The following is a 26652-nucleotide window of genomic DNA, read 5'->3' as shown; positions in this document are numbered from 1 at the left end:
TTAGTTTGGGAAAAGCTCAAATCTGACTCACTTCAGCCCTCAAATGTCATGGTGTACTGCCAGGGAGGGTAATTTTAGTGATTTCATTTAATCTACACTGAGATTAAAAGCAAGCTTTAATTGTTTGCTGCAACTGAACTAATTAATTTCAAATGATTCACAAAAAAAAAAGGAAAAAAAAAAAAATCCCCTTTGGGTAACAAATTGCTTCAAAGTAGTGAAAATTATACTTAGACAATTCAAAAGTATTGGTACATATCAAAAACAACACAAAAAAACCCAAATACTACATCAACTGATATTTAAAAAAAAATAAGAATTTGGAGGTTCAAACTTTATGGTAACATTTAAAAAGATATTGTCATTCAAATTCAACAAACCAAGACTTCCAGTTCGGCCTGAAATACATTACTCCCTCGAGCTCCACCATGAAAACTGGAGGATTCTTGGAAAAACAGCAGTCTGTGGTCCAAATCTGGCTTCCAAAGAAAAATATTTGGCTCTGACATAAACTGAGCTGCTACAGAACCGAAGAAGCTTTTCAGCTCCCTTTTCGGTAGTAATAATAGCGCCTGACATCTCTGACGGAACTTGTCATTTAGCCCATGTTCTCCCTGTGCATGCACAGTCCAGGTCAGCTGCTCAGTTTGACATCGCTCACAGAATCTGAGTTTGTGTGACCGTCTCTACACGCCTTTCTCTCATCATTTAGACAAAGCTGAACAGAAACGGATGAAGGGATGTATCCAGCTTTCCCACTGACACTGCTACAGGTCTACCATTACTACTACGGAAAACGACTTAACACACCAAGAAAATACATGTTTCATGAACTTACAGATCTTCATCTTCTCACTAGAGCAAAGATGTGGTTATAAGCAAAACTATTATGTGAAAAAAGTGACCCTATATAGTGAAAAACATAATTTTTTGTAATTTCCACAAACACAAAAATAATTTGTTGAGTTAATGTAATTTAATCACGTCACACATTTCGATCTATTCATATTAAGTAGATTGAATCCCATTTATTCATATTATCTGAACAACATGTATTCGAATGAACCATTTAACAAGAAGAAACTCAATATGCTCATGTTAATCAAACATATTTCTGATATGTAAAAACTTAAAAACTGCATAGTTGAGTCGGTATAACACAAAGGTATGTGTACATTCTATCCACCCATTCATCCAACAGCTCAGCAGATCTATTTTTGAACAGTTTGGAAAACAAATACAGGAATAATTTGGACAATAAGATGATATAATGAGTTTTGACAGTAAAAGTAAACATATTGAGTATAATGTCCACTATGATTACATTGATTCAAAAGCTCCCAAAGCACCTCATAGTGTTAGTCGCATTCTCACTCACACACCAATGTTGACAGCTGTCACGCTCAATCCATCCATTCATAGCAGTTAGGGGTTCAGTGAAGCTAGAGAATCGAACCAGCAACCTACTCTCAGATGCCCCAGAAAAGTCACTTTATCATGGCAGGAAAAAGTTCCAAAACTTCATGTAGATTTTGTCACGATCTTGGCATTCAACAGGAAATATGTGTTCTCAGCCGCTGTCCTGACGGCCTGATCTTTTTCTAGTTAATGAAACAATTTCTGAAGTCGTACGCCGTGCCTCATTCTTTCTTAAAATAGCTGCAGACTTCAGATCCTGTTTGTTTAGACGCTAACCATAAAGGAAAAGCCTCTGGCAAATTCTCATGACAGAAAACACCACAACAGAAACCTCAAGTGCCCCCCCCCCCCCCCCCCCCCCCCCCCCCAGCATAAAATACAGTCCAGACCTCGACCTTAAGGATGCTATTTTCTGCCTCCATTTAACAACATCCAGACGTCTCCCTTCCAATGAGATTCATAGCCGAGACTCTGAGCCCAGATTGAGTGTCTGAGCCGTGCCCTGCAGGAGTCTGGAGGGGGGAAAAAAGGACCTGAGATCTGCTTATTGAAGAGAATCTATTGATGGCCTGATATGTGGTGACTGCGGCTGACTGAGTGAGGAGACACGCCGGCTTCTGTCCTGACTCAGGAACACAGGAGCATAAATCGTTCTGGTTTCCACTCGATTTTCATTGCATGTGTTTTATTTCTCCTCCTGGTTATTACAGGCCATCAATCCTCCCCTTTTGTTTCAATTTGTCTCCTTTAAACTGAATTTCAACCCAATAAATCCACTGACCGGTCTCTCATGACCAAAACGTGAGGGCATTTTGTATGAAGTGACGCAAACAGAATGAACAGCATTCAGCAGCTTAAGACAGGCTAAAAGTTCATGAACTCACTTATTTTTCCTCGATTTATCTTTTTTCCTTCACTAAGCTGCAGCAATCGCGACATCACCCTTTGCAGGAGGCACTGTTTTCATAAACGCTGGTTTACGATGCAGATAAGCAGACTGCAATTATAATATCAGTGAAAGATAAGATCAAGGAATCAGATTAAGAAGCAGTTGAATTCGAAGATGTTTAAAGTTGAAGTAATTTTGAGGGAAAAAAAATGCTGAAATACAGTCATTTTGACAATCCTACAGATAATCTCAACTAAATTGAGGCAGACTGGTAATAACACGCATGACGTTATAACAATTCATTTTAATTGTCATTTTCTGAAGCATCAACGTGGACCACAGCTGCTTTGACCCTTTCAATGAAACTCTAATTCATCCTCGTAGAGTTTAAATCAAAGAATGAGCAAGCATGTGTGGAGGAGAACGTGCAAATATTTAACTTCAAATGTAGGGAATAAAAGTAAAGACGAACCCTAAAGATTCACCACAAAAGAATCCCATAGATAATAGATAAACTGAGTTTCATCTAATGAATATCACCGACCTGTTGTAGAATGACCATGATTCAGCCTCAGGTTGATTCAAGGACATCAGAAGTCACCATGTGTGGGCTCTGTGAAGAAAACCAGCCACAAATATTAATGTCACAAAGAGACAAAAACACAACTCCTAAGTAATGAGAACATTTTCAAACATTTACAATAAAAGTTACACTTATACAACCAAACTAAACCATTAAAAGTACAAAATAGTTTGAAGAGCCTCAATAAGATGCTGGAAACAAAGCGGAAAACACAAGGTTTTCAAGCCTGAAGCCACAGTAGATCCTAGATAATTAACAGGACATGAAATTGGAAAATTGTTTCTATTTAGGTTTTTTTTTTTCCTTAAATGTTCACTTTCAGATCTTATCAACCAGAATAAAAGATCTCACTTGTAAATTTTGGTCCCACAAAACCTGCTTTCAAGTTCAGATTACCGACATTACCATTGGTGTCAAAGGGGGGACAATCAGTGGGGTGGTTATACTGTAGATGGGAGGGCAGGAAGGGAAAAGGGGGTGGGGAGGGGGCGGGATGCAGAGTTAAAGGGTCTAGTGGGGGCTGTTAAAGGCTTACTTGGATTCCTGGGGCTAATCCGATGCTTTAAGTATGAGGCAGAGTTGTGTGCACTTACAACTGCTGAATCATTTTCTCCCCCACTGATCCGTCTTTTCTTTGTTACCCTCATTCAGAATGACAGTGATGCAGCACCGTGCACGGCAGACTAGGCAGGTTTATTCATATGGCACCGTTCAGACACAAAGCCAGTCACTGTGTCTCACAAGAGCTTTGAAATACATTGAAATCAAAACACTGACGAGCACTGAAAACAAACCATTTAAAAGCCAACATGGAATGAAAAGATAAAGGTAAAAGCAAGACAATAAACTGTGAGAAATCGCATTCATGAGGAAATGCCTGTGCGGTAAAAAGACGCAATGTAGACTGCTTGAGCGGTGGGGATAAAGCATGTCACAGGGGAGGGGCTAAATGTATTAATGACCCATTAGTGGTTCAATAAGTGGATTAACATTTAGTTGGATGTGACTCACCGCAGGCCAAAGAAGTCTGTATTAAAGATTCGTCCTGAAAACCGGCACGTACACAATTCAGAGAGCAGCTGAGCTGCAGATATACATTTAAATTGGAGCATACAACCAGCGGAGCTTATGCCAGGACAGAGCCTCTTAGTGTGAACCGCAGGGGGTCAGTCTGGCAGCCGTGCCGAACAAAAGACATATAGATCTGCACTCAACTTTACGGTGAATTTCACCCCACTTACAGCCTCGTTCAATGAACTGAACCACACAGATCTGCTCTAAGTGTTGCAACTCACCAGCATACAGACATGAACCTGAACTTCCATTGCTTTGCTGTGAGTTCGTTTAAGCTATTCCACGTTTTACACAGTGACAGTCTAAATTAAGGCTCATCTTAATGGAACATTTTACTAAGCTGAGCTGAAAATATTTTACGAGTTCAAGATTATTTATAGATATTTTTATTGATCGCATTTTTACTCATATAAATGAAAGAAAAATCTGAAGTTGGTTAAATTTCGGCAGATCTTTGCAATTCCACAACTTCTGATTCGTGTCAAACTCTGTGTGAAGTTAAACTATGTCCACCTAACAGCCGGGACATTTGAACGCATCCATCCCTTTCATTCCTTTTCTTCCAAGTTACTAAGTTCTAATTGAAAGTAGAATCTATCCCAGATGTTATGAGCTGGACTGGTTGCCAGTGTATTACCAATACAGTTGACTTGGTAAGTCATGGAGTTCACAGCCCTGGCAAAGGAGTTCAAGTCCAGGAGGACAAAAAAAAAACCCAAAGCAAAACGGAATCTCTTGGACAACAGTGTAATAGTTGGCTGCGATATTTTACTCAAAGCGAAAAACATCAGGAAACCAAAAGCTATGGACATATTTCAATTGGGATGGATGGATGGATGGATGGATGGATGGATGGATGGATGGATGGATGGATGGATGGATGGATGGATGGATGGATGGATGGATGGATGGAATGATGGATGGATGGATGGATGGATGGATGGATGGATGGATGGATGGATATTCCCTCTCCTACACTGAGTGTCAGGGTTGCGCCACTTTTCATCACTCTGTCCAAAGACACTGTCGTTAACCAAACTAACCAAGGATAGTTACGTTTCCTTACACGGCTTAAAATGAAATGGCTCATGTTGTTTAAGTTACAAAAACAAACTGAATTTTTGGAAATCACTTTTGTGTAATTTTCACTTTCCTGAACCATCACGTGATTATAATCTCTTCCCTGCTCGTCGTCTTCATGATCACTTATGCAACAAGCATTGCTAGAAAAAGTCAAAGAGGCGCTTTGTTACACCTCAGTGCTCAAAACCTTTACGTTTCATCATCGCAGCTCACCAGACCCCGACTCCACCTGGTCACGTAAAGGCCCACAACAGTCCTGCCGAAGCCTCGCCTGCTAATCTGCATGTGTAACGCTGTTCTGACAAGTACGTGTGCTGCACGTGTGTGTGTGTGTGTGTGTGTGTGTGTGTGTGTCACTCACATGGCAGGGGCTCAGAGTCGTGGGCTCAGAGGGGCGTGGAACTCTCATCATCGGTCAGGGAAGGTAAAGAGACATGCTTCCATGAGCTCTGCGGTTCATCATCTGCTGGAAATGAAAGTAGAATATAGAAGTTTAATTAAGACAATTGTTATCGCGCATGAAAAGTAAATCTGCTCACACTGTGAATTAAACACATTAAAGTCATTTCATTCACCTGAGTACTATATTCATATATTTTCTTCTTCATGATGGCAACAAAAAGTGAACTAATATTGTAGTTTTGCATGAAATACAGTAAAACAGCTTAGCTCTGCATTGGCCAACTGTAATCAAATTGTTCTCTGGGCTAAGGGGCTTTACTCCCTGATCCTCCAAAAGGCTTAAATGCCGTATATCTGCCGGTAACATTTATGTAGTAATGTAAGCTTTTACTTATATTTGGCGGAAATTTCCATCCAGGCGTGAAAGATATGCACACACACATTAGCCAAAGTGTGACCTCAAGCTGTGAAACTTAGGTTCTTTAAATGTAAACTCAGCATGAGAAGTAAGGACATTTGCATAATTAATATGCATTTGTGGGATGAGCAGGGGAAGACGAATCTCTTCTGCCAATGCCAGAACAGCCTACACACATACACACCTCATCCAGCAGACTGTCCAATAGGAAAAGAGTTAATTTAAAAAAAAGCATTAATAGAAACACAAATGTCCTTACTTTTTAAGGTGTTAATATTGATATTATCCAACAGAATGATGTCTGAGTAAAAATTTGTCTTGATTTCTTCTGGATTGAAAACATCCAGATGGTTTATGTCTTGTCGTTGGTGTGAGATGTTTCAGTTATACGTTTTATAACACAAAACTGTCCCTTCACACCAAGCTGGATGGTGTGTAGTTATAAACACAGTTAAATTATCACGACGTGGTTCTTCCAGAACACATTTCATCCAGATTTGTAGATGTGAAAGTTAATTCTGGAGCCTGGAAGCTGCTGTTGAACCACATTGGAGGAAACCTTACCAAGGAACTATTTACTGCTTCCAGGTGGAACTCAGAGCGACAAACATGGGATGTAAAAGGTAGATTTTGAATTTAGAGGTGAAATGATCATTTAAAAGCAGTTGGTTTCTATTTTTTCTAATAAGATTATGAGGAAAAGACAAAAAACTGTTCTAGTCCTTCAGCTAGAAGGAGTCCTTACTTTCTATACCGTGACTGAGTTTAAGAACCTTTGAGGAGTTTAGATCGTATTTTATGGTTATTATTTCATATCTCGTGTCTTGTATATATCTATACTGTAACTGTTGTTGTATGTGTGTGAGAAGACGTGAGCTCTAAAGGGACAATACGACACAAATAAACAAGCCAGACAACTGCATCTACTTGAAGGGTACATAATGGCTGCTCTAAGTGCTGGCACAAGTCGCAGCGAGCAGTAAGAGGCTTTGGCCTAAAGCTACAGGAGAGCAGCAGCACTGTGGCCTGGCCGCGGGGCTAATAAGCCCTCAGTTTCGGCCCATGTTCACCTGCCCCACTTACCCCTCAGCACAGGTCCCTTCTTCCTCCTCCTGCTTTGTTTCCCTTCTCTTTTACTCTCGTATCAGGCAGCACAGGCTTGACCAAAAAAAAAGATGATGACCAACTAAAGAGGATGAAGAGCTCCGTTTCTGTCTTTTCTCTGTTACTCCGCTCCTCGTTCTTAAAATCATCCCCTCAGGCTTCACCTGCCCAGGTGTGCTGTGGTCCCGGGGTCACCGCAGGTGCCTCGGTGTTGACGGCCCAGTTACGGTTTGATGTCTGGGTCAGTCCCGGTGCTGTGTCCCATTCATGGCTGCTGATCCTGATTAGCTGGGAGGTGGAGCCTGTTGGTGGCAGATACAGAGACCAGCTGGGAGGTGGAGAGGGAGGGGTGATCCAGGTCATGGTTTCCAAGTTGTTGCTCTGGTGCAGATTTGAAAGGGAGAGAGTAAAAACACAACCCAAAACCATCCAGAGAGCTAACCAGGAGGTGTTCAGACCCCCCACAGAGTCTGTACATATGGAGAGAAAAAAGAGCTGTGAGAAACTGTGGCATTTTCTCAACGATACTGCTATAAACTATCTGCGGAGTGTCATAAAGCAAACATGTTTGCAGTTTGTTATGCAATGCAGTACAAACTACTATAAAACAAACACAAGGCTGTATTATTGTAGTGTTGCTGTGACACATCGTATTGACTGATTCGCTCATTATGTATAGCTGAAGCTGAACCAGTTGGTTGGAGAAAGATGTTCTACCATCTGAATGTTAGTGGCCATTGAACAAAATTGATTTATGAACTAATTAAAAGCAAATTAGAACCATGTATAGCAGCATTAAAGCAAATGAGATGACGATGGCGTGAAGGGGGAAAACATGGTTTATTATAATGACTATCTCAGCCATCTAAATGAATGCTTTGGTCACTGTTACAGGAGTTTATTACGAGTGTGTAAATTTACACACCAGTGGGTGAAACCATGCAATCTCATTTTATATGATGTAAAATGTGTCCCACGCCTGTTTGATGTCCACGTTTCCCCTTTAAATATGAAAATTACGCACCAAATTTAAGGTGTTCTTTTTGTCCATCTTTCATCCAATGTAAATGACGACAAACTCTTAAGTTAAGTTTTTCTCTTTTATTTCAAAGTCATGCCACAAGTTGACATTAAATACAAAAGAAAAAAAAAAATTATAATTTCAGACCGTAGCTATAAAATAACCACAGTGTAACCGAGAACCAAATCTGATGAACGACGCCTCGAAAGAGAAAAAGAAAAGGAAGGTAAAGCTCACGCTGAAAAGAACACGCAGACTGGCACACAGTACAGAACATACAGCACGGCTCTCTGATACCTAGTACCGGTTCGGGAACGCAAAGTAGAGTGGATATATAAAATTAACAAGGTTATAAAATACTGATAAAAGATACTTGTTATAAAGACGGTAGCATCTTCTAGAAGAGTCACCATGCAGTAGGTATTCCAGTCTCCAGTTAATAAACATCAGCAGAAAAATACAAGAAGAATCACAAGCTCATTCCTAGAGAGGACAAGACTCGATCCCGGGTTAAAAATGTCAAGAAATTCCCGTCAGTCTGCGTGATGCCGTCACGGAGACAAACCTGGTGCAGCGCCCACCTAGTTAGACACATGCAACCGTGTGCAAGTTGACGAGGCGAAAGACATCGGCGCGCGAGCAGCCGCTTTATCTGCAGGTGATTCATGAAAACCCACAACAATAGGAACGCTTTCCAACTGTTACCACGCCTTCGGTTTCATCTGCCCACTTCATTCTGAAGCCCATTAGACCGTGTTAGAACCGTGAGAGGGACTGTTGGGAGTTGAGCTGTCGTCAGTTTGATCGCAATTTGAGAAACCTGAAGAGATGGCTTTAGATGACACGCAGGTCGGGCTACTCATTCGTCTCTGTGGTAGAGCTTTGCCCTGATCTAAAATGTTAAGGTATTCTTTCACTTCTTTCACACTGGTTCATATGTTTACAACAACACAAATCTACATAATTTTGTCATCCTGAAGTCGATGTTGCATTTCTATACAAAAGCTCTCTTTATTCAATAATCTCAACAAATGCCGTTTCAACCTCACCAAGCAAAAGAGTTCTCACTAGGACGTGATATTTTGAGCAAATCATTGTTTTTGCACTGCGGACAACATGTACATGCTCTATAAGAGAGGTAAGCTCCAGAGAGTTTAATCCTGAGGTGTTTACTCGTCTCAGGTTGGCTCAGGTCAAAACTGACCCGATTGAGAAAGTGTGAATGACTTCTCGCACATCAAACCAGTAGATCACCTCAGTTTGACAAAGATGAATTTTTTACTAAGTACTTAGCAGTTTCAGAAATCTTACATCATCCAAGCAGATTGTACATAATATGCACAAAAGAGTAGTAACTACTGTTTGGATGTTTTATAAGATGTTGTTCCAGTCTAGGCTGGGAGAAATAAAGCCGCAATTGTCTCGAATGCACTGGGTTGCATGCAGCCCAGCACACATTGCTGTTGTGGACGTTATGTTGCAGAATTGAGCTGTCCACCCATCGGTTGTCCTGTTTGCATCTTTTGTTCTGGTGCTAAAAATGCCCACGTGCCAGCACAAACTGGAAGGCAAATTTTAGTTTCTAACTTTGATCAGGAAACTGAACCACAAGCATGAAAACTGCTTTAAATTGTGAACCATCTTCAGTCCAGATCAGAAGACTTGATCTGCAAACTAATAATGAACAAGCATGAAAATCATACAACAATAACTCTATGGCATGAAACCTAAAAACGCTCATATTATAATATACTTTTTTCGAAAATAAACTGCTCCAGTGATTGTTACTAAAGGCCACTTCTTTCATTTCTTCCCTTTTACTCTGTAGAGGAGGGAAGAAGTGAAATCATATTTTACTATTTGAAGAAAACGTTGATAATTTCGAGAAACTTTTGAGAGTTAAAGACAGCTTCTAGATATTTTCAGAATCACTTGCTCCCAATGTCACTTGATGAAATTATGACACAAAAAGAAAGATGCATCTGGAAGCATTGAAAAGTAATAAAATTCACCTTTTAGCACCTAAAACCGCCTGAAATGACAAAATCCTACTATATAAATCATATGAAACACAAGCATTACCTGTTATACTAGTGGAAAATGAGTAGTGTTGGCCTCAAGGTCCTGAAATTCAATTTATTCAGCAAAATCAACTTTTCCTGATTCATGCCATCTATTTTAATTCATGCTCCTCATAATTCACACAAGGTCTAATGGGAAGAGAAATAAGGTGACTTGATTCCCCTGCAGTACACCTGCTGATCCGTCTAGACGTGGTGGCCATGAACGGCTTCCTCTCTGATTTTAACACCCATCAAAACGTGGATCCCATCATATCAATAAGAATAACTGATAAAGTCAGAGTTGCTGCTACTTTTATATACATACTGTTTACTGCAGGATACTGAATACAAAAATATTAGAAAAACTGGATACGGTTTCAATGCATGCAAGTGTGCAACGTAAGCCTTTTTTTTTTTTAAACTTCACACAGTATGTTTATCAAAGTAGCAACAAGCGGATTATGTTTCTGCGACACTCCAAGAACTGAAAATATATTTACTCTGTTATCCAAGATGGCGCGAGCAGATTTGAAGCTTTTTTTTTTTTCTTTCTTCTTTTTTTCCCCTTTTATTTTGCTACATGCACTGGCATTTTTGGATTCGTACAAAAGTAGTCACCACCGTTGCTGAGCAGTTCAGTGTTGTTTGAATGGTTTTCGTCAAGCCTGGTTTGTTCGACGCGGCGGCCATGCAGAAAGCATAGACACAGACGACGGGAGAAGCTTTTGTAGCAACTATCAAAAGAAACCAGCCAAGATCCAGATGGTCTGGAGTGTGTGCGTGTGTGTGCGTGTGTGTGCGTGTGTGTGTGCGTGTGTGTGCGCGTGTGTGCGTGTGTGTGCGCGTGTGTGCGCGTGTGTGTGTGTGTGTGTGTGTGTGTGTGTTTAACAGTGAACGCCTTAACACTTTTGGCAACGTGTGCAACAATTACCATGAGCAGACAGAAAAGTAAGCAAGAGATGGACTCAAAGAGCCGAAAACGATAACTCCCCCGCCAAACATATCTTCAACTCCCACTTCATTTACCCACAATGCATCCCTTCACAATGGACCGCTTTGTCTTTTTGGCACTGCTGTGGCACTCGAAAGCTCGAGGAGGAATGCCTCGATGGGATTTTCACGCCGAGCTTTGACACGCTGTTATTTCAGCTGAGTGAAGCCCGAATACTCCTGCGTGTCGGTGCTGTTGTATTTCTGTCTCGCGTCCATACAAATAAAAAAAAAAAAAAATTAAAAAAATGAACACAGAGGGAGCCGTATAAGGAACCGAGTGGTGGTTGATGACAATAAATTTCACCATAAAGTCAAAGATAAACATAAAATATGACAAGAAAGCTGATATTGTCAAATACGCAACAAACCCATGAACACACTCCTCATCTGATTAAACCAGCAAAGCATCTCATATACTACTATCATTTAGTTTTATAAAACACATATATTATTATATAAGTATAAATTTTCCTTTCAAGTTTGGGTGTATAAATGAATTAAACCTTTGACTTAAGGGACTCAAATTACTGTAGTTATTCCTGCACAATTGTACACATATACAGTGTGTTCAAAACGTCTTTGTATAACTTTGTCCTATTAGTGTAAATGTACATTTAGGTGTGAGCTAAATAATGCATATTTGTTTTCATCAAAGCCCTGAGCGTTACAGGATTGCATTGGTCTCACGGGTTTTTCCGAGACTTATTTAACTTCTTCTATGAAAGAAGTGGAAATTAAAGTCCTGCACAAGTTCACTTGATACTGTAATTACATTAGTTTGAATTTAGTTTCAGATGAGATGTTAATAATGCTTATTCATTTCTAACTGAGGCTCAGCTGAAATTTACAATGCGACATTAATTTTGCAGGAGAATTAAACTTTGAATGAAATAACTTTTCCAACATAAATACTTTTTTCATAAATGTATAAGATTTTTACTTTATTATGCCTTTTTGAATGTAATTTCAGGTATTTCAGATATCAAATCAGTGATACATTAATATTTTTGATTAACCATTTTACTACTCAACACTATCTAGATTTATTTCATGTGCGTGAATATGTAAAAAAAAAAAACAATAGCACAATGAGTGACAACTTTTCAGAGATAACCCGATTCTTCTTTTAAAGTTGCATTAATATTGTATCGAAACCAAAAACTAAAATTAGATGTAAATGTACATGTTGAATACCAAACAGTTTTCAATTTAAAACACTGTCGGAACAGAGACTTAGAATCATATAAATACATAAGTATATAAAAATGAATTTGATTTTTAATTCACAAGTTCACCAATAACCTAAAGTGTCATTTATCAATATATTATTAATAAGCTATTAATAATTGTGTAATTCGTGGTTATATACAGACAGAAGAGATTACACACTCTGATACAGTCAAATGTGTCAACAATAAACTGAATGTTTTAAAAGTGGTACTTGTCTTTTTTATGTTGTATTTGAATGAATCCCAGTTAAAAGGTTGTCTTGAGCAGCGTCCAAAGAAATTTGCTCCCGGTGTTGACTATGAGCTGATATACAGCCAGATAAATACTGAACAACATGCTGCTTATTTTCATGTAATATTTATATTAAACTCTGTGAGAATTACGGCGTCAACTGACAGTGAGAGACCATATGGACAGAACGTGGTTCATCTGTTTGTTAGCACAGGAGCCAAATTGGGAATAATCTGCCATAACTATAAATTAGGGAGCGTATTCGTTGTTACACAGATGATGAGATGTTTAAACTTGTAGCAACACTCAAACCTCAGCAACCTCCACCTTTGGCACTGATAACCTCTTCAATAAAAAAAAAAACCCCATCAGTTCACTAATTGAAGCAAATTTTTGAACATATTCACAGTATTTAAGGATCAACACCATTTTATAGGCGAAGTTACACAGAAAGGACTTCAGCGTCTTGCAAAAGGACACTTTCAACTATGCGGGAAGGAGACGGGCTCTGTTTTGTGTTTTGTTTTTATGTTTTTTTTCTCCGAGGGGTCTGTAAATGAAATCTAACCTTACTTCTCTTGGCACTACAGTTTCTTATCCTGGCTGTTTGTCTCAAATTCAGCCTCATCCTCGTTCACGTTCCCCATCTGCCGGACCGAAAACAACAAAAAGAGCACTAAGAGGATAAATAGCACCTAAATAGTAGTCGACAACTGCTGCTAATGTTCACAGATGCTAGAGGCCTTATGAATGCATAACTGTAGTACAAGACATAACTGCTTCAAACCGATTGATATGATCAGGCCGACATGAGGTGCATTAGTGCAGACATGCTGACTGCTCAAAACTAGCATTTCCTAGACTTTTCAGATAGAAAAGAATAAATATATATAGTAACAATTGATCAGTACAATACAAGGCCATGAACATAGTGAAAAATAACCCATGCAAGACACAGTTAGAAAGATGCTGTACACAAAGATGAGTGACCGATTAAATGCCATGTGTGACAGTTCAAGTAATGGGGGTAAAAAATAAAAAAATAAAAAAATCAGGAGAACAGACTCAATAATTTGAGAGATTCGTCCACGAATGGTTGTTGTCTTACATTCAAAGGAAATGTCTCAATAATGACAGAAAATTACATTTCTACTCATCATAAATCGCGAGGAAAAAGAAGACAGAAGTCAGAACTGAATGTCTAGAAAACTTGGATTGCACGTTCGAAAAAAAGAAAAGAAAAAAAAAAGTCACAGGTTGTGATCTTATGTTCGGGCCTCGGTCACAAAAAGCCCGCTAACGATTTGATCATGGTCACATGGTCGACACAGAAAAAGAGTCATGGTTTCGTCAGAGATGGATTACATTGTACCAGTGGCGGTTCAATATGCAAAACCCCTTCGCGATTCAACAGTTCATCCATGTTGTTCTCCCGCTGTGGAGGCAAAGCCAGGACCAAGGCGATGGCACAGGTTATTTGGCAGGACGTCTCCTTTGCTCGCTCTCCTCCTAATAACATCCTCCAGGGTCTTTTTCTTCGGACCCCGTAAAGTGCAAGGTGTGTGTTTATCCCGTAAAGGGCTCGTTTCTGTTCGGTTCACACCTTTCTTTGACGAGGAGACACACACGCACACACATGCACACACGCACACACGCACACACACACACACACACACACACACACACACACACACACACACACACACACACACACACACACACACACACACACACACACACACACACACACACACACACACACACACAAACACACACACACACACACACACACACTCACGCCTGTTCTGTGCCAACAGCAGAAACACGGCTGCTGTTTTTGGGGATCACGTGGCGTGAGTCTTTCGGCCCGGGCCAGCAGACTCAAGTCAGAGGAAGCGTCAGGCAGTGGTGTTGCCGATTAAGAGATGATGTGGCACAGGGGGTGGTGGTTTGTAGCTAGGCTTGGGCCGGGGACGGGCCAGGCCGGTCCGAAAGGGACGAAAAGAGAGCGGAGGGCCTAGCTCGTCTTTGGTCCCATAAAGCACTTGATTTATGTCGGGGTGAATATCTTTGCACTCCTCTGGACTGGGGGTAGGTGCACGCATGGAAGAGGGAGCACTATCGGAAACACCGGCTGCTGAGCTACGACCGGAGACATGTGCACGACAGGCAGAGAGGTTGTTTTTTTTTGTTTTGTTTTTTTGTTTTGTTTTTCTTTCTTTCTATTTTTAAGCCATGCAGTTTAGAGATCGTCCAAAGCAACCGGCGGAAAAGCGTCTCGGGGAGTTTCTACGGGTGGTGATGGAAGACGGGAGGCAAGACTTGTCACACAGGAGCGCGCTCACAGGACGACACAGAAAAGCTCTCAGTAGAGGGAGAGAAATAGCTGCTGTTGGCTTTCTGTTTGTAAAAGTCCACAGTAAAAAGTGACAGACAGTGCTGCATGCTCTATGAAGCACCGGCAAACTGCTTGAAGACTTGAGGTGTCAGAGTGGGCCGACTGGGTGGGAGGATTATCCACGGATAGAAAAAGGGAATACATCATGTCCACACACGGGAGACAGAAGGCGAGACGGAAAAAAAAAAAAGAAGAAGAAGAAGCTGTGATGCAGATGTTGAGAAACAGAAATGGAGGGTGTGCTAACACAGAGAACAGCTGATTTAGATGATAAACCCAAGTAGTGATTAGCATAACCCCCCCCAGTCTCCTCAAGCTGGAGAGACAGACTCAGCCTTAAGGCAATGCATAGCCCTTGGAAACATTGGCACATGCATGGAGTGCAGAAATGTCTGCATATGTATCGTATGTGCATGTATAGGTTGGTGTGCATGTGTCCGATTAGAACAATACACATAAAGTTAAAATGAAGTCTACTGATTGTAGAGCGAGAAACAACAACTACAGGGACAAATGGTCGTTTTCTGGCTACAAAACCTGCAATGATAACTAATTTAGGAGACATTTTCAGAAGCAAACACTAAATGATGGACAATTTTGGCAGGGATGTGTTCAAACAGTTTCAACCCCCCCCCCCCCCCCCCCCCCCCCCCCCCCCCCCCCCTCCGTATCCTTACTAGACACCTTGCATGTGGAAATATCTGCAAACCTCAAATCTGAACTGAAGCAAATAACTAGAAACTCATGAGAGACGCAGAGAGAGTGCAAGCGGCGGAGAAAGACGGTGAGATTCTGCATCGGCTGGAAAAAAAATGGACGGTGGCGGAGAGCGGCGGCTGCAATCAGAAAGCCGCCCTTCGGGCGTGAACGGTTCCGACGGTCCAAATGATCCGGTCAGATGTTGTTGAGTGTGGTGGAGGTGATGAGGCGCACAGTGAGCGTGCCCGGCAGGTCGTTGTCCTGGCGGCTGCCCTTGTCGCGGAGGTGGAGCGTGTGCTGCTCCTGCCGCTCGTTGGGGTCGCTGAACAAAATCACCTGACCCAAGAAGGTGTCCACGATCATGTTCTTGTTGTAGATCTGTTGGCCGCTCGCGGGAGGGTAAGGAGGCCGTCCGAAAGCCAACGAGGAAAGCGAGGAAAAGAAAGGAGACAAAAGACAAAAGGCAATAAGCACAAGAGGGGAGCCTCGGCAGGGGAATTACAGCAGTGAGTGAAAATCAAAGGTGACAGGAAGACGACAGCGAAACACAAAGGATGAAATAAAGTGTCGACGCACACGAGTCTAATAGCAGGAAGAGGAATATATCTGAAAACTAAACCCGGTCGTCCACTTTTCCTTTTAAAATGACTTTTGGCTTCTTTGGTTGACATGAGGGAAGTGACCCTGTGTCAAGTTTGCAGGTAAAGGCAGTTTCACTGTGTGATTCTTTTTTATCTCAGACAAAAGACGAGTAATCGTCAAAATGATCTCAGATGTTATGTTGTACAGAGGGAGGGGTTATCAGACCTTTGACCTTGTCAAGATGAAACAGCCACAGTTCGCTTCCCAAATACTTTAAAGTGGGAGAAATGTCCCCATCACCACTTCACTAGTGAACAGTTTCACTCTTACGAGCCGAAGTTACTACAAGCTGATAGAAAAGGAGCAGAGAATGACACGATCGCAACAACACCCGCTAGAAGAATAGTTTGCAGATTCAAGAAGAGGTAAAATAATGGACCACGTCCACAATTTGCACCTATTTTCCAAAAGTTTTTTCCGACACATGAGCACAGACATGCCAAATGTCAAAGGTTTTGTACAAGAAAATGTTTCAACCACATTCAGTTGAAGAACTAAGAAATGCTTTGCTGAAGCAAAAATATGATAAAGTACATACTGGTACAGAAAGCAGCCCCTCTTAAAATTTACTGCATAAATATTTGAATCTATATTGTTTAACTGACATTAATAGGTTATTTTTAGTTTCAAATCCCACGAGAGACATACGTTTAGAAGTTGCTGATGAAATTACAATCCAGTAGAGATTGAAATCTCAATAAATACTACACCGGGAACTACAAAAAAAACAACAGAAATGTACACAGGAAACTAAAACAGGTACTCAGAGTGGAAATCAGATGAAATACCAAGGTCCCATACAACAACAACCCCATATTAAAACAGACAGACTAAGATTTCTATCAGATTTCTGAAGATTTATTCTCAAACTTTAGCATCTCTCTCTCTCTCTCTCTCTCCCTCTCTCTCCCTCTCTCTCTCTCTCTCTGAGATATGCATTATTTTTCCATAGTTGTTTTTAATTTTCACTTCACAGCTTTAAACCTAACTTTGTCACGTAGAGCACGTTGAATTGCGTCGGTACACAACGAGCCGTACAAATCAATTTCTGCACAAACACAGCAATTACCTCTACAATGTCAGTTCCTGCTCACAATACCTTTAGCTGTCAATTAATTTTTAAGTTATTGAATTGCCCCCACACAATGTTTTGGGGTGTTTGTAACCACCGAGTGAAGACCATGTTAAGTGATTTCTTACTCGCTCTGCCCGCCCACAGTGCCCACTCCATTTCTTTTAAATAAAACAATTTCACAGCTCAATCAGCATCAATATTACCACAGAAAATTCCTCTAACAAGTACAAGGGCTTACAAATACTGCCTGATATTGGGCCTGTAAGTGATTGGTCATGGACGTTCTGCAAAATGAGCAGTAAATGAGAAACGGGTTTGTTACTCAGCTGAAGACAGATTCAGGCCACCTGGGGGAGAAACCGTGACCTGGGAAGTCTGAGTTCAAGCAGCACTGTTGGGCCTTACAGACTGTATGAAATCATGGCTGAGGTTTTTATCTTTTAATCCATATTTGCATTTGTCCATGTAGGAAGCATCTCGGAGCAACTGAATCGAGGGTAAAGAGTCTTCTAGGGCGGACGGTGGATGTGGTCGCTTTTTCGTTCACCTGGGATTCGTTTTTTTTGTTTGTTGGTTTCAGCTTCATTAAAGGTCAAAATCGTATGGATTTCTTGCATGAGTGGACGTCTACATTGTGACAACTCGTTTCCAAACGTAAAGAGAAAAAAAGGGAAGAAGAGCGGCTGTTTCTGCTCCCTGATAGCTCAAGGCTCGATTGTGCCTTCTTCAAATGTCAACGTCTAAAGATACTGAGAGATATTAGTAAAAAAAAACAAAAAAAAAAACACTTAAATAATTATGCCTTTGCTTGGTTGTATTCCCACTTCTCGCATCTAAAAATGTTTATCATCCTGGCTCCGTTAAACATCAGCGTTGTCAAATGTTTGTATAAACTTCAGTTAAGAAGGCAGCCTGTTCACACACAGAACAAAGAAGAAGAAGGTAACTGGTGCCTCGTTAGAAAACTTCACTGCATCTTTCATCCAGTGTGTGATTAACAAGTCCCTGCACCCTCTGTGTGCATCATTACTTAATTATCCAGCTCTGCACTGTAAACAGTGACTCAGCGAAAGAAAAAAAAAAGAAAAAAAAGAAAACGCTCTTCTCAGCTGATATGAATCAACTTGACATCGCCTGAGGGAATAAAAAAAAAGAAAAAACCTACTTCTGCTTCGTCTTCTCAAAGATAGTTCAAAGTGCCCTAAAAATGAAAAATTGTTTCTTCTCATCTTTTATATATTTTGCCTGTGAACCAACATTTATCTCGTGACGTGCACTTTTCAAGATATTGATATTTGAATATTTTCCCACATCAAATATCTGACGACTCATCCTGCACTTGAGGGTGTTTTCCTAAGCCCCGCCCCCTCTATTGTGATGCACATTTATCTTCATGGAGTCTCTCCTCTGCGCCACCAGCAGCTGTCGGGGCTGAATAATGCATATTCAGCATGACTGGCTACTGGAGATGTCAATAAAATGTAGAATTTGACCCTTTTACAAGTGTTTTGACCAAAATACCTAAATACATGGAAATACAGTCTTTAGTTAATAGAAAAATACTATTTGTTTTAATGCATATCTTGTATTTTGGCGTCATCGTCATTCTGTCTATCATCTTTGAAGCATTTCTAATTACGCACACTGATCAACCATAACATTATGAACACTGACAGGTGAAGTGAATAACACTGATCATCTCTTTATTAAGGCTTCTGTTATTTGACGGGATATATATATATATATATATATATATATATATATATATATATATATATATATATATATATATATATATATATATATATATATATATATATATATATATATATATATATATATATATATATATATATATATATACTATACATCGACATGTAAACATTTAGTGTCAAGCCTTAATAGACACTGAGGGTAAATACGGGCTTTGTAGTCCTCGCCAATAGAAAAACTACTGGAACTCAAACTGTATGAGAAGGTGATGCTGGTTCTGAAAGTAAGTGTGACAATATTAAAGAGGTCATAATAGGCAAAATTCTCTTTCTAATGGTTTTCCAATGGTAAAATACCTGGGAATGTCGCCCCAGAAGTGAAGAAAATCTGTCATCTCTCTCCCTTCTTAGATTGATTTATTGAAATGTAGCTTTAATCACTCAACATTCAGAAATATTCCAGCTGCGACCCATGAGAAGAAATCAAAAATTGATGGATCTGCTTCATGCTTTTTAGCATTTATTCAGAAAGGTTTAAGTCGTTTAGCGATGAAAAACGTTAAGTTTGCAATGGTCTCGACATCCTAAAACGGTAAAGTTCCTACAGATGATAGGGTTGCTCATGCAGTGGAGGGAATGAGGAGTGTGTGTGTGTGCGGTTGAACCTGCTATTTGTGATGCAATGACCCACTACGAGGCTTCACATTGAGGTTTGCATTCTCCCCGCATACTGTCTTGCATGTTGTTGCATAGGTGGCTTAATTGGTGACCGGCGGGTGTGATCATTTTCTGATCTACTCAAGGTTTGTGTGATGTCATATGCACACAGATGTGGGAGCGGATCTACTAACAAGACGCTCTGAGGAACATCAACATTAAATCAGGCAAAATACAGTGAGGCATTTATGTTGACAGATTCATATAAAACGGGAATCTGATATCACTCATGGTGGTATTCTTAGCAAATCATCTGCAAACTGAACACACAATCCATTTGCGTGAACATGCAATTAAGTGCGCTTTACGCCGGATATTAGTAATTCGGGCCCATAGTGACGTCTGGTGTGTCAGATGAAGTGATAAAGCAGCTGCATGGATGCTGCGCAGCGACAGCTCACCTCGACGTGGATGCCGTCCTTGGGTTTCTTGCGGTAGAACAGGCCTTTGATGTCAAAGTTTGGGCAGCGTGTGTCCTTGTGAACTGGCGAGCGAACCCTCTCTCCTTCACAGGTGATGATTACATAGGGATCCACAGCTAAGCCAAGAACGAATAGAAAAAAAAAAAATCATTAAATTAACATTGTGCAAAGTGGACTCAAGGCTTTAGTGAAATCTGATTATCTTCTTGATATATCGCATCGGCTACATGTTGGAAAATGGCAAGAAATGCTGGTCACGCACTCCCACAGCTCAAACTGATAGCACGCTGATATCCAGTGTACGATAATGTGTGATGCAGGAAAGCAGAAAATCCACACTGCAAACTGCTCTCTCAATGAAAACTAAACAATTTTAAAGCCACTGTGTGAAAGGCATGCACATTTTCAACCTTACTGCCATCATGTGGAGGAAGACATTAAGAAAGTTCTTCTCCAGAAGACATATTTCGGTAGAAGGGTTAATTTTTTTTTACACAACTTCCTAAACATAAATGCTATAATTTCTATAAATCTTTGCACAAAGTGGCTTTAAAGGTGAGTGACTGGTAAAAGTTGCAGCAGTTAGTGCACACACAGTGACTACAGTGTACTGCAGGCTGGTGCTAACACATTAATTCAACAGGTGGTGCTGTGGTACCTCTTGCTTTGCGCAGAAGTCTTTTCTTTTCGGGATAGAGGCAGTGCAGCTCTGTGGGTTTTTACAGGAGTTCATAGAATGTTTTGTAAACACATGAATCACACATGATCTTTAACATGCAGGCCGTGTCACGGCCATACTCCCACCTCCATTGGAGTCCTGTCCCTGCAGACCCTCGGCGTTCAGTACATGGACCTGAGTGACCAGCTGAGGGTAGCCACACATCCCCGTCCAGCACGTCTGAGGAGGGTCGTCCAGAGTCAGTTCTCTGGAGATGAGACAGATCAACATCAACACCGTTGGCCTCTTCTTTTTCCTCTTTACACTCCACTAACATCCAACCTGTTGAGGAGATACACCTGGGTGGATTAGAACGGCTTTCAATCAAATCTACCTGAGAGGGTGAGGCAGACCAAGTGAGTGATCTTTGACATACTTTGACATACACATGAACTGTTTTTGTTCCGTCTTTTTAACTTCCTTTTTATCTGCTCATTGATTTTAACTGTTTTATTGCAAGTGCTTTACATTAACAAACAAGAAAAGTAATACCGACAGAGTAACCACCCAGAAAAAGGGTGAAGTAAAGAATTAAAAAGCGAAAAAAAAAATGTATCAATAGAGGGAAAAACTAGAGAGCAACATAAAATGAGGCAGGTATTTGGGCTCTGCTGCAGGTTTCTTCTGGTAATTTTAGGTTTTTCAACATCACTTCTTTCAAATTAAGGATAACTAAAGGTTTTCTGAGGATACAAATATATATATTTTTCCCATTTTCAATGTTACTTTCATATGTATCAACGTGTGTAGGCAGTTGGAGGGCGTTTGAATCATCTTCACTTTTCTCAATTTCACTGTTTTGAGGCTCAGTGTACATGTTTGAAATACATTAAACCTATTAAATGTCTTTTGGCAGTTTTTTTTTTAGGAAAGACGTATTGTTAAGTGTATTCAGGAGATCTGATACTACTACTGGTTTTTATTTTTCAAGCTGAAATAATTATAAAACAATAACATGTTGAGTTGTGATAATGTGATTTCGTTTATTTTTGTGTGATTTTGTTTATTTTTGTGTATCTACAGTTTCATTTCATATCAGCTGCAGCGTTATGAAACAGGTGCCTCTCAAAAAATGTGATTATCATTGAGACGTTAATAGATGTTTCAAGCAAAGATAGTTTTAGCCTCTAGTTAAAAAATAAAGGGTAAAAACACATCTGCTCTTATGAAGTGTCATCGTTTTTTTTATGCCTTATTTTGGATTGTTATGACATAAAAGTTACAATTATGAGTAATAAAGTCAAATTAAATTGAAACATTTCCGTCTCTGTGTCATGAATGTAAAATCCACTCACGTTTTTATGGTTTGAATTGAACTATGGAACAAAAATATCTTCGCCATTGTATTCAAATAGTTTGAGACGCTCTTGTACATCACACATATTTACTTGCAGTCAGAAGGCACATCAGTGAAGACTCGGAGCAGAAAGTCGCCCTGCTGCCCGGGGTCGAAGGTCGTGGGAATGATGACGTATCGGCCTTCCTTCAGCTCTTTCCTGAGGAAGACGCAGCGCGAGTTGATGTAGATGGAGCCCGCTACTTTCTGCTGGGCTGAGTGCATACGGTACTTCCGATTTAGCTCCACCTGCAGCACGAGGAGACGTGACAGCTGAGATTTGTCAGGCTGGGAACAAGTACACGTCTGTGCTGTGTGCGCACGCTCCTACCCGGTGTATGTCGAAGCCTATAGCCAGGTTCTCCCCTTTGCCTTCTTTGGGCGTGGCTCTCTTCTCTTTTTGCTGTAAGCAGATCAGCACCTCGTCCTCCACCTTCTTCACGTCAAACACATACTGCGACGAGACACCGGGGACATCAGGTCACACTCCCAGCGCTGCTCTTCTTCTCTGATAACAACAGAAACATGCGGACTCACCTGAGGGTTCTGCAGGAAGGTCGCCTTGTGGTTGATGCAGCCACCCGACCGGTTGCGGAGGGGGTCCTGGCGGTGGATCCAGGAGCCCCTCATCACCTCCTCCTCCCAGGTCTTGTGGATGCTCAGGTAGGAGGTGTTGATGAGGCGGCACAGGATCAGGTCAGTGAAGTACTGGCAGAAGTCGTCGAACGTCATCCTGCACGAGGGCGGGAAAAGAGGAGAAGAGAGACCGGAAAGAGTGGATACCAACTAGAGGGAAGAAGCTTAAAGAAGAAGAAGAAAAAAAAAAAAAAAAAACCTTGAACAGGTGCAAAAATATAGGAAATAAGACCAGGAACAGAGCAAACAGGTCGATTTTAAATGGAGACGAGGCGACACGGGGCTGATGGGCTCAAACTTAAAATGATGAATTCTGTGTCAGCATGTTTGTGGTTCTTACCAGAACTCGCCGTCATCCTGTACAGTGACGCCCAGCTTCTCTCTCTCACTCTTGCTCACCTTGTTCCACTCCTCCGAACTGAAATGGACAAAATAAAGCACAATAACATACAACTTATCACCATTGGCAGGTGACGCGAATATTACGATTTATCACGTTATCTTGGCACCTGTTAATAGATAGATAGATAGGTTTTATCAGGCAGCATGTGAACATTTTCTCCTCCTTAGAAGAAAAGAAAAAATGAGAGAAAAGTAAGGATCTCAGCGATTTTGACAAGCGATCAAAATGTGATGGCTAAGTCAAAGTATTTTCAAAACTGCAGTTCTTTGTGTTTTGTGTTTATTTGAGTCTTTTTAGTCAGGTTTTTAGATCTGGTTAAAGATACTTGTGATCTTCTCTTGGTTTCAGACAAAAGGCTGGTCTCTGTTCTTGTCCTGTTCGACCTCAGTGCTGCATCTGATACTAATGATCATAACATTGTACTACAGAGACTAGATCATAGTAGGATGAAGGTACAGCACTAAACTGGTTTTGATCATATATATATATCAGACAGGTTCCACTTTGCTCATGTTAATGATGACTTCTCAGCTCAAACTAAAGTTAAACATGGGGTTCCACAGGGTTCTGTGTTAGGACCCATAGTCTTCCCGTCATACATGCTCACTGACGTGAATATTATCAGAAAACACACCACTTGACTTTGATTGTTATGCAGACAATACGCAAATATATTTATCTATGAAACCAAAGGATACTGATTAATTTGTTGGAGTTTTCTCTGTACAAGTACCTGGAAATGACCGTGTAGTATTTGGTGCTACTGTATCTGAATAAAGAAATTGAAACTGAATTGTTCGTGATCCAGCGGTGGTCAGAATCGGAAACCTACCTCCAAGCTGCTCTTTAAACATGTTTTTACTCCTTGTGTTTGATTCCGCAAAAGACTGAATGTTAAAATTGACTTCTAACAAACTCCCTCAGATGTATAAATCACGGATGGATGTATCGCTCACGGGCGCCATTCTGTTAATGCCTCAGCTGGAAAATAAACAGTATGTAGTATTTGCCGCTGTGAATCATACCTAAACATCGAGGTCCATTCTGTATTCACAGCTCAGGGGAGGCTCTGACATTTACAGGCTGCATTAGCTCTGTGTTTATATCTCTCTCTGTTTATGATTCACTGACAAACGTCCACATCGCAACAGTCTGTCGGCCCCCATTTACAGTAACGGGTTTTATCAAACCATGAATAAATTATTCAGTGACAGTGAGTGAATGATGGCAAAAGGAGGGAGATGACTCACGTCTTTTTAATAACATCTGTCTGTCTTTGAGCCTCATCAATAATTCAGACTCCATTATTATCCGGCTTTACCACCTCCGTGTTTGTTTCACAGAGTCTGGCAGCCAACAGCTCGGAGACGTGGAGGGAGCGGCTCAATCCCAGTTTTATCTATCGCTGTGAGAAGTGTGCGGAAGCATAATGGAGCAGGAAAGCAGGAACTACTCTTCTCTACAAAGAGCTGAATTTGGTTATCCTTGTTTGCTCTGTGGCCCATTAGCTTGATTGCATTTCCATTTTTCATGACATTTCTCTTTGTGCTGCTCTCTTGTTTACGTCATGAAGCCCAGCCACAGATCGGTCTTTGTCCGGCTTCTGCTTGCTCATTCATCACATGTAGCCTTTTAGAAATGAGTGTTTTTACAGGCCAGGGGGAATCGGTTATATTGGTGTAGGTCAAAGCAAGGTAACATATTACCGGATGAATTTATTCTTTGTGTCTCTGATTCGTAGACGTATTTGCGGATTGAGGGACGAGCTGAAACTCGAGGGGCGTCAGGAGTCCGGCCTGCAGGTGGCGGTGCTGCGGTTACCTGTCGCTCCAGGGGCCGCTCCACTCCTTCTCCCCCCAGGGATTCCTCATGCGGATCATGTGCAGCTTCTCCGACTTGAAGAAGGCGAGCAGTCCGTGACCCAGCCGCACTTTCCGAACGTCCGTCACGGCGTAGGCATGGCCTTTGACCAAACCGCAGTCCAGTCGCGCCTCCATGTCCTCCACCGTGGTCGCCTACGACACGGCAGGAGTACAAGAGGGGTTTAGGAAATGTAACAACCAATAGCGTAATACTGCCAATAATGTAATAACTTGTCAATGGTGTGATAGGATGTTTCAACCAACTGCAGTCAATATTGTAATAATAGACAATTAGGACTGCATTTCTTAAGAAATAAAAGCTTTTATAGCAGGTTTTTACTATTATATTACATTATTGGTGCTTTATTAGGTTAGTAGCCATTATTACATTCAAAATGGCCAAAATGAGAACATTACAGACAGTTATTATGTTACTGGCCATTATTAGATCATCGGTTGTGATAAGGAGTTTGAAATAAATAAGGACTGCTTCAGTCTTCTGAAAATCACATCCACAAACGTTACCGTGAATATCGGGCATTACTTTCTATAACTTTTACACGTCAAATCTACGTTTCAAGTCATGTTTGAAGATTAAAATATACTTAAAATGCCATTGAATATACTCGTACTATACACACTTATATATTGTATGCTGATACATTAAACTCAATGTCTATGTATCTCCTCTTTCGTTAAAGTATTTACATGGTGAATGGCGAATACATTTCTTTCCCAAAGTGATTACTGCTTTTTCACAAGCTGACCTGAATAAAAGTCATGTATGACTTTGTTAAGTGTATGTGCTGTATGTGCTTATAGTGTATTTTATAATATGATATGTGACTCCATTACATTTCTACTTGTGTTATTTGTTCAACACTCAATTCTGAAACCCAATTCTTTTATATTTTTTATGATTTCCTCTCAGAAATTCAACAAACTGCACGCTGACAAACCACACACAGAGTTCTGCAGTTTTGTGTTTTCTTGAAAGAGAAAGAAAAATACAGCAGCAGGGGAGTAAAGCACAATAGATTGTGGTTGCTCTTTGAAGAAACAGTAACTCAATCCATAACCTTTTCTCTCTCTGAAACTGTTGTTATGTAATATCCCTGCAACACATATTTCCTTCAAACCAGCTTCAAACTAGGGAATTCACATTGGGTTTTTTCACAGTTTTTCTTAAGATGGCTCGCATAAGAGTTACCATGTTAAAATTGTTGCATGAAAACTGGCAATATCAATGGAGGCAAAGTCCCAGAGACAAACGGGTATTACATGTTCTTGCAGTTTCCAGCAGCTTCATATAATAAGAACCAGTTCTTCTCGCTGGAAGAGCTGCAAACTCAAATTGTTGCCCTGATTTCCAGATGAAGAGAGTGATATAATCATTGATGGAATACATTTGCTGCATGAAATATTACTGAATACATAGAATGTAGAATATGACATTGTTGACATGTAAATTGAATTTCTCCATGGAATATAATAGCCCTGCTACTGTAATGGCTCTCTGGTT

The 26652-nt window shown here is 40.6% G+C and overlaps 2 protein-coding genes across 2 annotated transcripts in view; both read right to left on the bottom strand.

The window, feature by feature from the left end:
- Positions 1 to 7211, bottom strand: part of myo7ab (myosin VIIAb) — a 36634-nt gene extending 29423 nt beyond the window's left edge. The window contains exons 1-3 of the mRNA XM_080483983.1: positions 6952 to 7211; positions 5410 to 5514; positions 2853 to 2921 (exon numbers count right to left, since the gene is read on the bottom strand). Coding sequence (XP_080340109.1) covers positions 2853 to 2870 — 18 coding nt within the window. The 5' untranslated portion in view covers positions 2871 to 2921; positions 5410 to 5514; positions 6952 to 7211. The remainder of the gene's footprint in view (positions 1 to 2852; positions 2922 to 5409; positions 5515 to 6951) is intronic.
- An 8591-nt stretch (positions 7212 to 15802) lies between these two features.
- The window catches only part of capn5b (calpain 5b), a gene marked incomplete at both ends in the record, with an annotated part of 34002 nt that continues 23152 nt past the window's right edge, over positions 15803 to 26652 (bottom strand). Inside the window, 9 exons of the mRNA XM_080482611.1 lie at positions 15803 to 15985; positions 20155 to 20291; positions 20834 to 20884; positions 20980 to 21101; positions 22282 to 22478; positions 22561 to 22683; positions 22767 to 22962; positions 23206 to 23283; positions 25090 to 25283. Of these exons, the coding sequence (XP_080338737.1) occupies positions 15803 to 15985; positions 20155 to 20291; positions 20834 to 20884; positions 20980 to 21101; positions 22282 to 22478; positions 22561 to 22683; positions 22767 to 22962; positions 23206 to 23283; positions 25090 to 25283 (1281 nt within the window). The remainder of the gene's footprint in view (positions 15986 to 20154; positions 20292 to 20833; positions 20885 to 20979; positions 21102 to 22281; positions 22479 to 22560; positions 22684 to 22766; positions 22963 to 23205; positions 23284 to 25089; positions 25284 to 26652) is intronic.

This window comes from Lipophrys pholis, assembly GCF_963383615.2.
Source record: "Lipophrys pholis genome assembly, chromosome: 16".
NCBI lineage: Eukaryota > Metazoa > Chordata > Actinopteri > Blenniiformes > Blenniidae > Lipophrys > Lipophrys pholis.
This window is presented reverse-complemented; position numbering and strand designations above follow the sequence as displayed.